Source organism: Coffea arabica, chromosome 1c, assembly GCF_036785885.1.
Source record: "Coffea arabica cultivar ET-39 chromosome 1c, Coffea Arabica ET-39 HiFi, whole genome shotgun sequence".
NCBI lineage: Eukaryota > Viridiplantae > Streptophyta > Magnoliopsida > Gentianales > Rubiaceae > Coffea > Coffea arabica.
Window position 1 is genome coordinate 2,500,905 of NC_092310.1, and position 16,640 is coordinate 2,517,544.

Genomic DNA, 16,640 nt, shown 5'->3' on the forward strand with positions numbered 1-16,640 from the left:
TCCGTCAAGTGAGTTATTATGAGCTTCTTAATGACATATTTCATTGCACTATATGTCTGCAGTCCCTATTTGATCTTCTTTAATCCACAGGTCTTTAGGAATGATTTTGGTGGAATCAAAGAATTCGGGTGCATCTTGGCAGAGGCTATTCCTATATGCATCGTTGAACGTCTTAGGGAGATAGAAATCAGAGAATTCTATGGGGAGGAATATGAAATCAAGCTAGTGCAGTATTTCTTGCAGAACGGGAAGTCTTTGAAAAAGATGACTCTTTGTGGAGTTAGGCAGCAGTCAAAGACGTTATCGGATGGTTGTAATAAGATATTGTCATTCAACAAATCCTCAGAGGTCTGCCAGATTGTGTTCTTCAACAAATCGTAGAACAGGAATTCTCGTTTTTCTGGTATTCTTTTCAGCTAGACTGGATCGTTTGCATCCAGAAATGGAGTATAATCTCACTTGAAAACTGGCATAGAAATATCTGCTATTTTATGTAAGATGAGCTGTTCTGAGTTAGTTTATGCCATCCGACTGTTTTGCAGCTTCCTTTGAAGGTAATACAATGGAAAGAGGAATCAAACCCTCTTTTCTTTATGGGACAATGAATATGGAGAACCTCCTGTTTTGTACTTAGTTCTCTTCAGTCACCAAAAGAAAAGGAAGAAAAAAATTTCCTGGTTCTCAGCTTTGTTTTCCTATTCTTATTTTGGCAACAAAACAATCGCTGCAGCACATGCCAAAAGATGTGAATGCCTTCATACCTTTTGGCAAATGAACACTTTTTTTATTTGCGTAAACTTTTTTTATTTGCGTAAATGAGATGCTTCGAAGTTGAGATCTCTTACTTGCATTTCCATTCTCCTCCTCTCCCTCCCCCCCCCCCCCCCCCCACCCCAAAAATAAAGGAAGAGGGGCAAGAACAGTTCCTAGTAGCAATCCTTCCCGGCAGTTCATGGCCAAGATTTGGCCAAAAAAAATATAATGTCCATATTTCATCTTGTACCTCGTTTTTTACATCATGTGTGGGACCTACAAAATTTTATTTTATAGTTACACGTTGTTGAAATGAGTTATGTGTAGAAAGAGTTACACAGCGTGCATTTTACATATAACCTTCTGCAACCATTTCTGCCCCTTGTCCAAAAGTAAAGCAAATGAACACCTTATTTGTTTTATTAGCAAAAATGATAGCTACTTGACAAAAATACGGTGGAAGTGGGTACTCTATTTTAACAGTTGTTACTTTGGGCTTTAGCATTGCAATGAAACAAAACTCAAACAACACATGGAAAACAACCAATCCTAAGGGTCCGTTTGTTTCAATGTAAAAGTTTTTTCCCAAGGAAAACATTTTCAGTGAAAAACATTCATCAGGGGAAAAAAAATTATTTCCCTTCATTTTCAAGTGTTTGGTGCACTTTTGAAAAATGTTCTTCGAAGCCAAAACCCACAAGATTGTTCCCCTCAAAGATTCGTCAGTCTCCTTCTGCCAATGACCAGAACTCCATCCATACCTATATCAATTCACTACCCCAATCCAAATACTTCAAATTCCAAAAAATTAGATCATACTCCATGACCAGGAAATCCATAGTATTGCAAACCCCTTACCATTACAGATCATACTAATTACCTAATCACTGCGTCAATGGAAATTGCATCAAGAATGAGATTCTTGTCATTGATAGAGTTCTACCGGATGAAACACTTCACTGATGCTTACAAATAGTACTAAGAAAGATAAGGAAGACGGGGAGGCAGCTATAGGTCTAAGTTAGCCACAATAGATAATTTTGAGCCATGATCTGAAAAATTTCGGTTTAGTCATTTTAGTCCTGATGGCGTAAAAGATTTTTCACGGGAAAAAATTCTCAATCTTTTTGGCTGCCAAACACCAGAATTTCCTGACAAATATTTTCTGGAAAATATTTTTCTGTTCTAACAAACAGACCCCAAGGATTTGTTATACGGTCGAGCAATATCTTCGAACGGTTCCGAAATTAGAGGATCCTAGACTCCTAGTTCAGATTATATATCATTAACTAATGAAGTCGATGCCTGTTAGGTATTCATATCTATCTTTTACTGTTGGCGAATAAGAAATTATCAGTTCCCAAGAGTGTAGGGAGAGAGTGAGTGGTCAAGGGAAGAAGAGGAGGATCATAATATTCAGATCTTTTTTTTCTTTTTCTCTTTTCTGATTCAGTAATTTTATAGCCTCTGAATTTGGAATTGTACATAAATCAGCTGCAGTTAATGATTTCAGAGCAGCCATGAAAAGCATACAGCCACCCCACAATTTGCAGCCCACGGGTTTCACCATAGAAGCAGGTTCAATATTCAATTTTTTATGGTTTTGTAAAAGGATTCCTTATGCATTCATGCATGCAAGTAAATGATAAATGATTTAACCCCAAATTCTTGAAGAGATTCGTTTTAGTTCATTCCTGAACTGTGGTTAGGAAATATTGAGAAAAAACATAAGATGGGCTTAAAACAGAGTCGAGAAATGGATCGAACATGGAAAATCTCAGAAATGGATAATATTGATAGGTTGAGTGCCCTTCCAGATGATTTTCTCTACGAAATTCTGTCACTTCTTCCTGCAAAAGATGCTGTAGCCTTCTTAATTGTATCCACCAAATGGAGAAAACTATTCACTTCAGTTCCTGATACTAATTTCTGCGTAAATGGACTGAACGATCCTGATGATCCTGATCCTTGTAGTGTAAGGAGTTTCCGGGACGAGATACATGTTGGTTGTCAAATACTTGCACTTCGAACTGGTGCTCCTTTAAGAAAATTTCAACTTCATATTAAACAGTATGTGGGAAGGTTTGCGTCTGCAGTTGAATTGTTTATATTGAAGGCACTTGCGTGTAGAGTCCGGGAACTTGACATTCATGTGGGAATGACAGATAAAAGCCGATCAATTCCTCCTGAAGTATTCACCTGCAAAACACTCGTCACTTTGAAGTTGACAAGGGATGTGGATTTGGATTTGATTGTACCTAATGCAATTTGTTTACCGAATCTTAAGGTTCTGCACTTGAGAGGGGAAATGAGAGTGGTAGATGGAATCTGTATTCAACGACTTATCAAGGGTTGTCCTTCGCTGGAAGAACTGAACTTAGTCTTATGCCGTATGGATGAGAGTGATGAAGATCAAGTAATTGATTTCTCTAGTCCTTCACTGAAAAGATTGACACTTGCCAGTTTTAATTATGGGGGCCTGTTTGATTTCGTTTTGGATTCAAGCCAACTTGAATATCTGGAATTCCACCATGTTGGGAAGCATAGGTTCACATTAGATGCCCCAAACCTCAGCTATCTAAATTACGAATGCAATGCTGTTGAGGTGAACCTCATTCAAAAGAACTTCACTCAAAGCCTGAAGTCTGTTGTGAGAGCCAGTATAGCAATTCGGTATATGGCTCTTGAGATTTTCAACAAAACAATCCAAACAAACTTCTTTTTGGATGGTCGGCATGCTTTTGAGCTCATCAATGATTTGCAAAGTGTCAAATCTCTTCAGTTACATGGACACACTCTCCTGGTATGTATTTCTTGCTTTCTTTTACTTTTTCTTTTCTCATCCAATTAGGCTCCTATTTTATAATTGTGGACTGGACATAGAATGTTACCATTAGAGGGAGCAAATTGTTTTAACAGTCTTCTCCCTTTTTGTGAAGGCTCTTTTTGAATTTAGAGGAAGGTTGCCAACTTTCAGACATTTAACCATTCTGCAGCTTGGACCTTTTAATTATGATGGTGTTGATCATGGGCATTTGTGGAAAATGTTACCAAGATTACTTGAAAGTGCCCCAGACCTTGAAGTACTTATCCTTGGTGAGGTAAGTTATATTGAGCTTTTCATCAAGAAGTTTATTAATTTCATTATGTATTGCATGCAGTCCCTAATCTACTTTAAATGGTCAGGCGTTGGGGAATGTCTTCACTAGAGATAGGGAGTTTGAGGTTTTTTTGCCCCTGTGCTTTTCTAGTTTTGAGGTTTTTTTGCCCCTGTGCCTTCCTAGTTGCTGCCTTGATCGTCTTAGGGAGGTAGAAATCAGAGAGTTCAACAATGAGGAATATGAATTCAAGCTAGTCAAGTATATTTTGAAGAATGGAAAATCTTTGAAGAAGATGACTATTGGTGGAGTTATAAAGGCTATGAAATCTTCAGAAAAATGTTGCAAGAGGATATCATCATTCAATAAAAGCTCCCAGGATTGCCAGATTGTATTCAACTAGAAGGAAAAGAAGTAGGATTTTATGATCATTGATCATGAGTTGGAATCTGCTGTGGAGCTACTGGTCAGGATTTTTATGAGAAATTCTTGTCATCTTTCCACGGCATGGTTTGTTTAATGTTTAGTAAAGTTCATCTAAAAGCCAGTTACTTATTCTGCTTGACATTTCCCTTTCTGGAGTCAATTTTGGATTTTCCTTTTTAATGTGAAGATCAATTGATGAACTTGTAATGAAAATTAAACGATCATATCCAGTTCTTAGCTGATGCTTCTCAATTCATTTAATAGCAGGACCAAAAATCTCTCATCACATGTTTTCACCCTTGAATGTGTAAGGTTATGGCAATGTCTTAGGAGTACAGCAATTGCAGACGATGTTGTTGGCTCTGGCTTTAGTTAGCAATTTCTCTGAAAGAAAAAATTGTCAATAATAGCACATTCCCTAGTTTAACCCTAAGATAACATAATGTCAAGGTCAAAGTAACTCTGTTTGGATTAGCTGCTTTTGGGAGCGTTTTTCAAAATTTTACTGTAGCAGTGTATATGAAAATTTTTACTATAAAAATTTTTTGAAATATTTGATATATTATATGGATGAGCTGTTTTTCGAGTTATTGTGTATTATTATAGCATTGTATTTAAAAAACTTATTTTTAAAAAAATGGCCAAACCAAACAGAGCGTTTCTCAAAATGCAAAAAACTAAAATTGTCAAAGTGGATTCTGAGAGGAAAAATAGAAGGACAAAAAGGGAAAAACATTTCTTTGATGGAGAGCACACTCAATAACAAATTAATGAGGGTCCCTAGTGTTAGTTTTTGAAACAAAAATGTGTGTAAATGCAAAAGGGCAATACAAATGAATGTGTAGATTTCAACTTTTATTTGTATGTTTTAGAAGTTTTTCGAGAGCAGTTGTTTGAGATATGCATTTATCAATTACGGTATTTACATATTTATTTTTTCCAACAGGGGAAGTTGGGATTTAAGAAGCGGGGGAAGGAGAAAAGTGATTTGAATTCAAAACCTGTAGATCCTATCTCAACTTCAGCCATTAGAAAAAATTACGATATTTAGGTAATGCAGATTGAAAACAAGTTTATGGAAAAATTCTTGTGATTGATTTATGAAAGTTTGCAATGTGCTTTGATTAGCATGAAAGAATTCAACTTACAGCAGCCCAGATTTTTTGCGATGAAGTTACCCTCCATCAGTTTTCTAAGAATGAAAATCAATTGCAAATTTGCAACCAAGAAACAGACTTGATTTTATTTAGTAAACTTCATTGCAAAAAACACTCAAGGATGAAAGAAACACAAACTAAAGGACTGTTTAATTAAACCAGTACTTTTTTTTTTTTTTTTGGTTTAAATGGATAAAGAATGGGCCCAATATTTTTTGGTCAGTAAATTGTAAGTTCCTTTTGCGATATTGTTGCAACTAAGGTGTGGGTAAAAATTTTATAGGTTTAATAGTGAACCCATAGAATTATTTTTTTTTTAATTTTGTTTCTAAACAACAGTTAAACCAGTACTTAATTTCCTTCCCTTGAACGAAAATGAAAAAAAAAGAAAAAAAAACAGTACTTAATTGTTGAAATTCCAATAATACAAGAACGACCTGTAATTTTATTGGAGCCCAAAAAAGTTTTAGAGCAAGAGAAGGCTGTTATAGTTGCAAAGAGTTTTTCTTTTCAAATGTCTCCATGAATACAATTTTTACAAGCTTGAAATTATGTACCATTCTCTAGTTAATTTAATGACTTAATTCTCTCAGCAAAAAAAATAAAAGTAATTGTTATTTGCATGGAAGAATCCCTCAATCAGTCAGAGATTTCTAGCTACAATAACTTTCATGTAACGAAAACACTGTGAAAGGATAGCACCTACGTTGGGCGGCAGATGATCCCACTGGAGAAAATCAAACTAAAACCAGTCCTTTTACAGCATGCAGATTTGGTGTTCAGGGTCTAAAATCCAAAGCAAAAAATGAAAAAGAAATAATGATGTTAAAAATTGCAGAACCATACCAATTTTTTTTAAAAAAAAAATTCTTCAATGATGTTAACAAAATTCAATATTAATTTCATGAATTCATACTTAGCGGAGGTATTATAAATTGGTAATTAACTTTACAAATAAAATTAGATGAGTTTGTAAAAAGTTTTAAAAAATAGATTGTAAATGGATAATTGGATTACTAAATTCCTTTTTTGATTTACCCACTTATATCCATTTAATTAAACGGGTGTAAATGAGTTGACCCAATTATACTAATTAGCCAATTTTAGTCCATCTAAATCCACCCGAATCATCCATTCTTAGGTTAGTACAAAAAAGTTATTTTCATTATTATAAAATATTAGGAGTGTCAATTGGGTTTTCTAAACTAGGCTTTGGCGAACCTAGCCTCCACTCACAAATTATACGGATTTTCGAGTTTCGACCTTTTAGGCTTCGGACTCAAATCAAGAGGTTCAACCTCATCTCACACTATCATACTCCCTCTATCCCGAAAAGTTGGTCATCTTTCGGGAACTGGAGTATTTTTTAACACTAGACAAAAGAAGAGATATCTATCTGTACTTCCTAAATTGTCCCTACCAAGCTATCCAAACTTTGCCTATAAGTCGTGTGGTGAAGTTATTCAAATGATTCATGCAAACAAGTCAACAATGCAAACAAGTCAACAATCTGGCCCATTATATTATTAAAGCTACACTAATTCTTTGCTTATGTTGCACTACACGCGTTAGCAAACATCCACCGGCACCAGTCACGCACTTTAAAGCGCATTCCGGTCTTATGACAACTTGTGCTAGACCCACATATTTAAAGGCAGTGCTTGAAGGGTAAAATGAGAAGAAGAAGAAAAATTCATTTGCCATTTTAGGCATGTGACAAACATTTTAGGACAAAATGGAAAGCATGACAGTTTCAATGGGACGGAAGGAATATAAGTTTTGGGTTCAAATTGGGTTCAGCCCAAATTCATAATTAAATATATAATTATATACACTATATATTTTATAATTATGAATTACTATAAATTTATATATAAATTATTAAAAATTTATGTCATTATATGCATAATTATATATATATATATATATAAATGGGCTAGGCCTTAAACAGGCTTGAGAAGGCATAGCCCAAACTTTACTCACATTTAGACGCAACATTTAGGATCAAAGTCTGCTCGATTCAATTAAAGATTAGGATCAGCAGGCCTTTTTTAGGCTCAATAGGTTGGGCTCTGGCTGGTCTAAACCAATTGACAGCCCTATAAAATATTTCAAGTTGACCCTAGTTTTATTTATTTTCATTATTATAAAAAATATTTCAAGTTATTTTTACAAGTATTGTAAATTATTATAATTTTAAATATCTTAATATTTCTTGTCCAAATCAATAACATTAAAAGCTATTAAAGGATCTTTTGACTCCTTAGTCAACTTTTCAGTTTTAATTAAAGAACCATATTGACTACGTTTGCAAAAATTAAGAAACAAAATTAATATGTTTATCACAATTAAATGTTTACAAGAAAAGGGTAAATTTAGAATGGAATTATATTCTCTCTTTCAAAATGAGTTTTTTTAATATTATATTTTGGAGTGGGTTGCAAAAGTTAGGGAAAAAAATACCTAAAGTAAAGAAATCAAGTGAGATTTTTCAAAGTTCAAAATTGCCAAGTGAAGGTTTATGAATTAGGAGATTCTACAATTCCTTTTGGTATCATACTCATAAGTAAAATTTACTGTTGGATGGTAAAAGAAATATTATTAACCCTTAGATTAAATATTATCAAATATTTAAAATTTAAACTATTATCTTTAGTAAGAGATACAAGTTGAGAGAATGATATCTAAAAAGAGACCATAGAATTTTCCTTTGAGATTATCCTTTATGACCCTTTTTTTTTTGTATAGCTTCAAACTAGTTTCCGATTGGGAATATCCTATCAAAGCAACCAAAGGACCTTCTCCCTGGAGTCTGCCTTTCGCTGTTCTTTCCTCCCTCTCCGCTCCAAATTTCACCACCACCTGCCGTGCATGTGCATATGATATTGAAAGCCTCCGTCTTCTTCTCCCTTTTATTTTTCCTTCTCCTTCTCTTTTCTCTTTCTTTGGATTCTCTGCCGCCCACTTGCTGCTTGGTGAAGAGTCTTCAAAGAGAGAATTTGTTTTTTGTTATATGTTTATACCCAAAACGTCTCCGAAAATCACGGTGAAAGCCACCGTTCATGGATATCTGATGAGTCAATATGGGTTGACTCGACGGACGGAGTCGGCCCAGCCCGAATTTCCAAGTCTGAGCCAGTTTCTACCGGGTCTACCATCTCTGGGATACGGCAGACCAGTAGCAGAACGGAGGCTGAAGTTCTGGTGATGCAGACTAGGCCTAATCTTTGAACCATGGTTCATCCTCGACTTCTTAATGCTCTTAAATTTAAAGTCCCCGGAGATGATAAAATTGATAGGTTAAGTCCCCTTCCTGACGACATTCTCCGCCATATTATGTCCTATCTCCCTACAGAAATTGCAGCGGCAACATCCGTCCTATCAACCAGATGGAAAGATCTTTTCATCTCACTTCCTGATATTGATCTCAGAGTCTGTAAATGCTGGTATGCTCTGACCGAGGAGGCCCGAGAAAGAGAGGTGTCTAACTTTCTAACTTTCGGATTTAGGTTGATTCTACTACGAAATAAGGTTCCTTTAAGAAAATTTCAACTTTTTGTGTCTCCCTTCGTTGAAAATCTTCGGGTGGCAATTGATTCTTTGCTATCAGCCGCGCTTCTGGCTAAAGTCCAAGAACTGGATATTTGTGTGGGAGGAGATCAAGAGAACAGATTATATCTTCCTAGAATATTCACATCTAAGACTCTAGTTACCTTGACAATAGAAACGGGTGAGGATTTGATTGCTCCGAGTCGTGTTTGCTTGCCAAATCTTAAGGTCCTGCGCTTTAATTCACTCAAGTCAATTGATGAAGTTTCCTTTGTGCAGCTTATTCAGGGTTGCCCTTCGCTTGAAGAATTATCTTTGAAATGGAGATGTTTGGAAAACGTGGATAGAACTCTTATTGTGTCTGCCCCATTTCTGAAAAAACTGGTATTATCTTGTATGCAAGGCAGGTATTCTCTAGCGGTGGAGTCTAACAATCTCGTATATTTGGACTGCAACGTTTATGGGGAGCTTAAATTTGCAATAAATGCTCCATGCCTTGAGTATTTCAAGTATCAAGGTTATCCTGTGGAAGTAAAATTTGTTCAAGACCTGAGGGCCATTGTCGATGCCACAATAGCATTTGATGAATTTGAGCTAAAAGAAACTGAAAACATCCTCATGTTGCAGGGTGAGAATGCTTTCGAACTTATCAATGGTTTGCAATGTGTGAAATCACTGAATATTGAGTCGCATAGTTTGAAGGTATGTTCCACAGATTTCTTTTCCTTTTCCATAAACTTTCTATAATCATCGCTGATTCTTCTTCTCATTTGCCTGTAGACTCTCTATGATGCTGGAAGATTCTTGCCTGATTTGGTAAATTTGACCAGTTTGGCCCTTGATCTTTACTGCGACAGTGAGAGTACCATGTGGTGGAATATGATACCAAGCTTACTAGAAAGTGCCCCTAATCTTGAAGCTCTTAATATCGTTTCTTGCGTGAGTTTTGCGCTTTCTTTCTTTGTGTTAAACATATAGTTCATTGCTGTCTTTTGCAGTCCCTAATGCTTTGCAAATGGATAGGTTTCTGACAATCAATTAACATGTGAAGAAGAACTTGGAATTTTGCTGCAGAAGGCCTTTCCCTCATGCTACATTCGACAGCTTAAGGAGATAAAAATAAAAGTCTCTGGGAATGATCAGGAATTTGGTTTCAAGCTAGTGAAACGTTTTCTGAAGAACGGAAAGTCATTAAAGAAGATTACTCTCTATGGAAGCTTAAAGCACTGGGAATCTAGTCCCAAAGATTACAACAAGATATTGTCATTCACGAAATCTTCAAAAGATTGCAGGATTGTCTTCGATCATTGGATGAATGGAAATGAATAATTAATGAATCTCCTTTTTTGTGCTTCGTTTATTTTTAGCATTGTTTTGGTGCAACTGCAATAATTTGTCGTAGTCATAGCATATTATGTTTTCTTTGCTTTTTTTTTTCTTTGGTTCTTTCTAATTTTCTTGGCGAATATCGAATTAACTATTCCACATCTTTAAGGTTAATGAACTTGCAACTGAAATCAGCTGTTTGGAGCGATAGCTGATGCTTCTGCAGGCGAAATCTTTGCTGTTGTGACATCAATCTCTGATTCTGCTTCACAAATTTTCTTTTCTTTTTCTATTCTTTTTATTTTGGCAATAGAACGACCACTCTAACAAATGAACTTCGTTCAGGACAAAGAAAACGAAGTTAATTGGTAACAGAAGAACCAAAAGAACAAAAACAAAATAAAGAAAGGGAAGAGCTTCTTGTCCCACAATAATATGGAAAAGTTGATTAAGGCGATTAGATAAAATACAGGAAGGATTTTTGCAGTTCTCTTCTCTGTCAATTTTAGAGTTCAAATATTGGGATTGTCAGTTGGGCTAGGAAGGGCATGTGTCAGGTTTAGAGTTCGAATGTTGGGATAGTTAGTTGGGAAGGATGTGAAGAGAAAATAATTAAGGTTCAAATACTGAGATTGTCCGTTAGGATAGGAAGGGTTTGGGATGAAAATAATTAAGGCCGATTTTTGTCTCTTTTTTTTTTCTTGTCAATTGTTATCAGCTACTCCTACTCTAACATATTTCGGAGAGAGGGGGTAGGGGAGTTGATCCAACAGGATCATGGGGAACCGACATGGACTGAACCAGTATCGGACCATACAGGTGTATTACACAGCCATATGGATATTAGAGAAGCTACATTAAGTGTCAACTTTGATGGGAAACAAGATTTGAATCATCGACCTCCTATTCCGCCAAGACATATGGTAGCCAACTACTCTAGAGGTAGTTGATTATTAAGGCGATAACATAACGGATGCAATGCTATTGTTAAAATATGTAATTATTGAGTACATGCTTTACTACCTCATACCCTAATTTGTGATTTTCTAATGTAATATAATTATCTTACATTTATATACTTTCCCTATTTAATCTTATCTATCATCCCTTGTATTTATTTACTTTCCCTAATTAATCTTATATTTTCAAAAATATAACACTTCAAATATATTTTAATGTATAAGGCACTCGTTGATATAATAATTATCTTGATTTATAGGAATATATTACTAGGACGCCAACCTATTAAAATTGTGCAACATTGCCTTTAGTCAAAAGTTGTAGGCTTTAGTTGCATTTATGAGTTGGATAAAAGGGATAATTTCATAAATCTCTCCTGAAGTTTTTGACAATTTTACTTGGCTCCTTTAACTTCTATGTACTTCCCCTAGCAGAGAATTGGAATCCATTGCTGATATAATGTGTGGCAAAATGGCTTTTATATCCTTAGTGTTTAGTGATATTAACCGAACAATTCCTAATAAATCACTATTAGATTATATTTGAAGGAAAGCAAAAGAAACTTTTGCAATTGTCTTCAGCAAATTGGTGCAAATTTCTCCTCCAAATCAAAATGGTAAGCTTTTCTAATAATAGTTACTTTACTATTAAAAAATTAAGCGTCCTATATCATTTAATTTTTTATTTTGGCCATTATATTTAGTTGAACTACTTTGTAGATTTAGCTATTGATTAGTCTAATAATCCAAGGTTTGGTAATTCATCTGCTACATATTTTTAAATTTGCCTGTAGGCTTTTACTTTTTGAGCTTTTTGTTTGAAAAGTTTTAATTCATTTAATAGTTTGTCAAAACAAATAGTTGCAACAATTACTATGGCGTCTTTGGCACCAAAGTATGTTCTCTCTCCAAAAATCATTTTTTTATTCAACGTTTCTTTGATTTATATAAAAGTTTCAAAATAAGGGATTTAAGTGAGATTTCAAAAATTAAGGGGATCCAAGTGAAATTGTTAGAAAGCTCAAGGGAAGTTTCTGAAATTATCCCTAAACAAAAGTCGTTCATGTGGCTAGAGTAGAGCAAGAACTTTTTGCGGCTTCGGAATGTTTTGTTTTACAAATTATTGGCAACAGACAAATTTCCAAAATTCCGTTTTCACTACATGATTGTCGTAGGCATTGGCTGGTGAATCAACTCTTGAATCGTTTCATGGTTTTCACTAGATTTTTAAGTGATTATGCATTTTATGAAATGTAGAAAATTGTAGCTGAATACCTGATCACTACTAATATACTGTTCATCTTGGCAGCTGCAGCTCAAAAAATCTATGTTAACTATCAAAGCTACATTGGAAAAATTCTCTGCAATGTCAGGCCTCAACCCAAATTTGGCAAAGTCTGAACTTTTCATGATTGGTGGTAATGTTGAACTGGGTACGGTATTTAGTTCACTTATTGGCATGCCACTTGGATGCTAGCCTGTAAAATACCTTGGTATTCCGTTGGTGTCTACAAAGCTCACATCTATGGATTGCCAACCTATTCTAGACAAAATGTTGAGAAGGATCAAAAGCTGGTCAGCTAGGAAACTATCATATGGGGGGTGCTTGATTCTGATTAAATCAGTCCTAAATAGTTTTGTTGTGTATTGAGGTAGCATATTAATTATTCCTAAGATGCTTATTAAGAAAGTGGAAAGTGATTGAATGCTTTTTTGTGGTCAGGTGTTGAGATGAAGTCAGCAAACACCAGGGTTAGTTGGTGTGAAGTGTGTAAACCAATGAAGGAAGGTGGTTTGGGGTTACAAAACTTGAAATTGTGGAATACTTGAAATTGTGGAATAAGGCTCTATCAATTAGACATATATGGGATATATACCATAAAAAGGACACTTTGTGGATTCAATGGATCCATTTTTACGTGCTAAAAAATGAGAGTTTTTGGGCAATCCAATCAAAGACTAACTGTTCTTGGTGTTGATGGTGGATGAAGCTGTTGAAGTTGAGGTTAGTAGTGAGAGGCTACATCAAGAAGGTCACTGGCAATGACAAACAGACATTTATCTGGCATGATAGTTGGCATCCTATAGGAATTCTTAAATATCTTTATTCTCCTCAATTACTGAAGCTGCTTGGAGTTTCAGAAAATGCTAAGGTTTCTGCTATAATCAAAGAAGCGAATTGGAATTGGACAATGGGTAAATGTTAGAGAGGTAAATTGATATAGTTGATAGATGCCAGCCCTTCTTATTTTCTTCCTCTTCTAGAGACTAATGATTAAGCTGTTTGGACATGTGTTGTTCATGGTGTCTATTCAGCCAAATCTGCTTTAAACTATTTTCATCTCCTAGGATTAAAGTGCCTAGGCACTTACTGGTATGGGGTAAGAGACACTATCTCAGGCATTCTTTTATATTATGGCTTGCTTGTAGGCAGATATTAAACACGAAAGAGAGACTATGTTCTTGGGGATTGAATGCTAATCCTATATGTGAGTTGTGTTCAACATATGGCGAAACTTTGGGCCACCTAATTTTCTAGTGTCCATATTCCAACTATGTGTGGGAACATGCGCAACAAAAGTGTTTGGTGTATGGCCATGCTCTTGAATGGGATAGTGAATTGCAATGGATGATCATGCATTGCTCTCAGCAAAACTTTTTGTTTCTCAAGTAAGAAGGATCACGTTTGTAGCTACTATGTATCACTTGTGATGAGCAGGAATCAGCAGGTGTTTAAGAAAATATTGCATTCTCTTGAGTATATAGTTCATATGATTCTTAAGGATATTCGAGGCCTGGTGATATGATGGAAAAAGGTGGATAGAAAGTAGGAAAATTTATAGCTATGCGCTGAACTTGATATTCCTTTGCTTCATTGATGACATTGTAGTATAGATTACATGTTTCTTTTCTTGATTTGATGTATTTGACTAAGGGCAATTCCTTCAATAGTGTACATTCTTCTTTGGATCAATAAAAGATTAGGAATTTAAAAAAAAAAAAAAAAGATATACGTAGGGAGTTTTGTTGCCATTCTTGGTATCCTAGCTTCAGATAAAAGTAATAGAGCTTCAATATAATTCTAAAATTGTTCTAAAATTTAAGTGTAAGTTTGATTTGAATAAGTGTTTGAGATTCAATTATAAGAGTTCTTGATTGAGAGTGTCGTCTTGAGTGTGCCACTATACTTGTTTCTTTGAGTTTTCACCTAAATAGTGACGAATTTAAATTGATTGGTCTAAATCACATCCAACCTACTATATAAATATACACTAATAATATTTATTGTCCCTCATATTTATGCACTTTCTCTAATTACAATTATTACCTTCCATTATATTTATACACTTTTCCCTATTAATTTTACCTTTCAAAAAATTTTAACACCTAAAATATATTTTAATGAGTTGACAGTGAACACCTATTAGATAGACCCATATCTTGTCATATATTATTATTATTTATTACTAATCAAATTTTGAAAAACAAAAATTTAAAACAACGAAGGAACATGCAGACCCAAATTATAGGAGAAAAACTAAAATATAGTCAATTAGTGATATGAAAAAGTGTAAATAAGACGGAAAGTTTTCAATGCAATAAAAGACATAGGAAGGCACATGTTTTATTAAAGGAAGGATAGAATTTATGAATGTTGAAATCTAAGAGTGAGTTTGATAAAATTGAAGTCTGAAATTTGAAATCTGAAGTCGATTCCATTAAGTTATTGACTTGTTAAGTATTAAATCTAATACATTTGAGTGCATATCACATTGATAAGTGAATAGTTTATTATTTAATTTTGAGAGCAAGTTTTGTCTAGAAAATTCGGTACCACTTAATTAATTTAGATGTTTAATTTTTTGTTATCAAATGGTTTGAATATGTTAATATCTGAATCCATTAAATTTAAGTGCTGAACTGAATTATCAAACAAGACCTAAGTCGAATTGGGAACCACAACTCTCCTAGCTAGATCACATCGGCTTATGATTATTTTCCAGGTTTTCTTTTTAAGCAAAATTTCACTTTAGACCCTTAAACCATAAAGACACTCTCATTTTGGTCTTCCAAATTTTTTTATTTTGGACACTTTGTATCTTAAAATATGCAATTCATCCAATAGAATAATCAAAACTAATGAAATTGTAGGTAAGTGATGTCAAAAGTTAAGGAGTAAAGTGTGATAAATTTCAGACTTCAGAGAATAAAGTGTTCAAAATTGAAATTTAAGGACAAAATTGGGATGGATTTGATATTTTAGGAGGTAAAATATCCAAAATTAAAGTTAAAGAGCTAAAGTGACTTAAAGGGCAAAAGGTTCATTCCAAATTGAAATTTACCCTTTTGTTATATTATAACTAGATACTTACAAATGCAAAAAGTGTACAGGCTACAAAGACTTACCATAACTTTAACGTTCGAAAAATCGTAAATGTTAAAATATTACACAGATGCATATGGCAACAAATTATTCCAATTGAACAATACTCCATCAAATTAATTACTTCGAAAGCTTATAAATTCACCTAATCATGAGCTCCAATACATACCAACAACCTCTGAATCAATTATGGATCGGCAGTTTTCTTCTGTGAAGGTAATGAAGGGATTGTGTTTTTTTATTGTATTTTCCATGATGGTTATATCTGATGCCTCAAGCAAGAAGCAGATTCCGATCAAGGAAGCCTTAAGCCGCTCAAACAAGATCCCTCTCAAGTCCATCAAGATTTCCTCACTTTTGTAGAAACAGTACATGCATCCTTTCCTCACTCATGCTTGTGTACATATATCTTAGTGCTTATGCTTCTGTATTTTGCTTTTGTTCTTGTTTTTGTTTTTTTTTTTAGGATTTATACTCACTTTTTGATTATTCTCTTCTTTTTTCGTCGGTCGCTTTTTCTTTTAATCGACTAATCTCTTGTTTAATCTGTTGAAAAGTTAATTATGGTTTCCATATTTGCGAGACTGATACATGGTTGCCTCAAATGACAGAGTCCAGATGGTGATATTATTGATTGTATTCATATTTACCACCAACCGGCATTTGATCATCCTTTACTCAAAAACCATACCATTCTGGTAAATCTTTCATTCCCACACAAGTATACGAATGAGTTTGCAAAATAATGCAATTACAAAATAAAATCCTATATAGTTTACCCAAATAGATTGGGCTAATAGTTAGGGGAAGGTTCCTAGAGTGTGCAGTTGAATGGGAGGTGCCCTGCGGGAACAATTACTATCAGAAGACACCGAAACACAAGAAACATCAAGGGACATGCAAAGGAGAAACACCGAAGTGTTGCCCAGCTTTCTTCAGTTGATTTCAAGCTTGTGCCCAATTCTAATCTTGAGGTACCACAAGCAGT

General features: G+C 34.6%; 2 protein-coding genes across 2 annotated transcripts; both read left to right on the top strand.

The window, feature by feature from the left end:
- The first annotated feature begins 2,485 nt into the window (after positions 1-2,485).
- LOC113738452 (F-box/FBD/LRR-repeat protein At4g26340-like) lies at positions 2,486-3,619 on the top strand. The gene is made up of 2 exons (XM_072083415.1): positions 2,486-3,556; positions 3,605-3,619. Exons 1-2 carry the CDS (start codon positions 2,486-2,488, stop codon positions 3,617-3,619), a joined length of 1,086 nt encoding a protein of 361 aa, XP_071939516.1.
- Positions 3,620-8,142: 4,523 nt separating this feature from the next.
- Positions 8,143-10,320, top strand: LOC113738530 (F-box protein At4g22280-like). The gene is made up of 3 exons (XM_027265799.2): positions 8,143-9,685; positions 9,764-9,922; positions 10,007-10,320. The coding sequence occupies exons 1-3, from the start codon at positions 8,669-8,671 to the stop codon at positions 10,310-10,312; spliced, it is 1,482 nt and encodes a 493-aa protein (XP_027121600.2). The 5' UTR covers positions 8,143-8,668; the 3' UTR covers positions 10,313-10,320.
- The last annotated feature ends 6,320 nt before the right edge of the window (positions 10,321-16,640 follow it).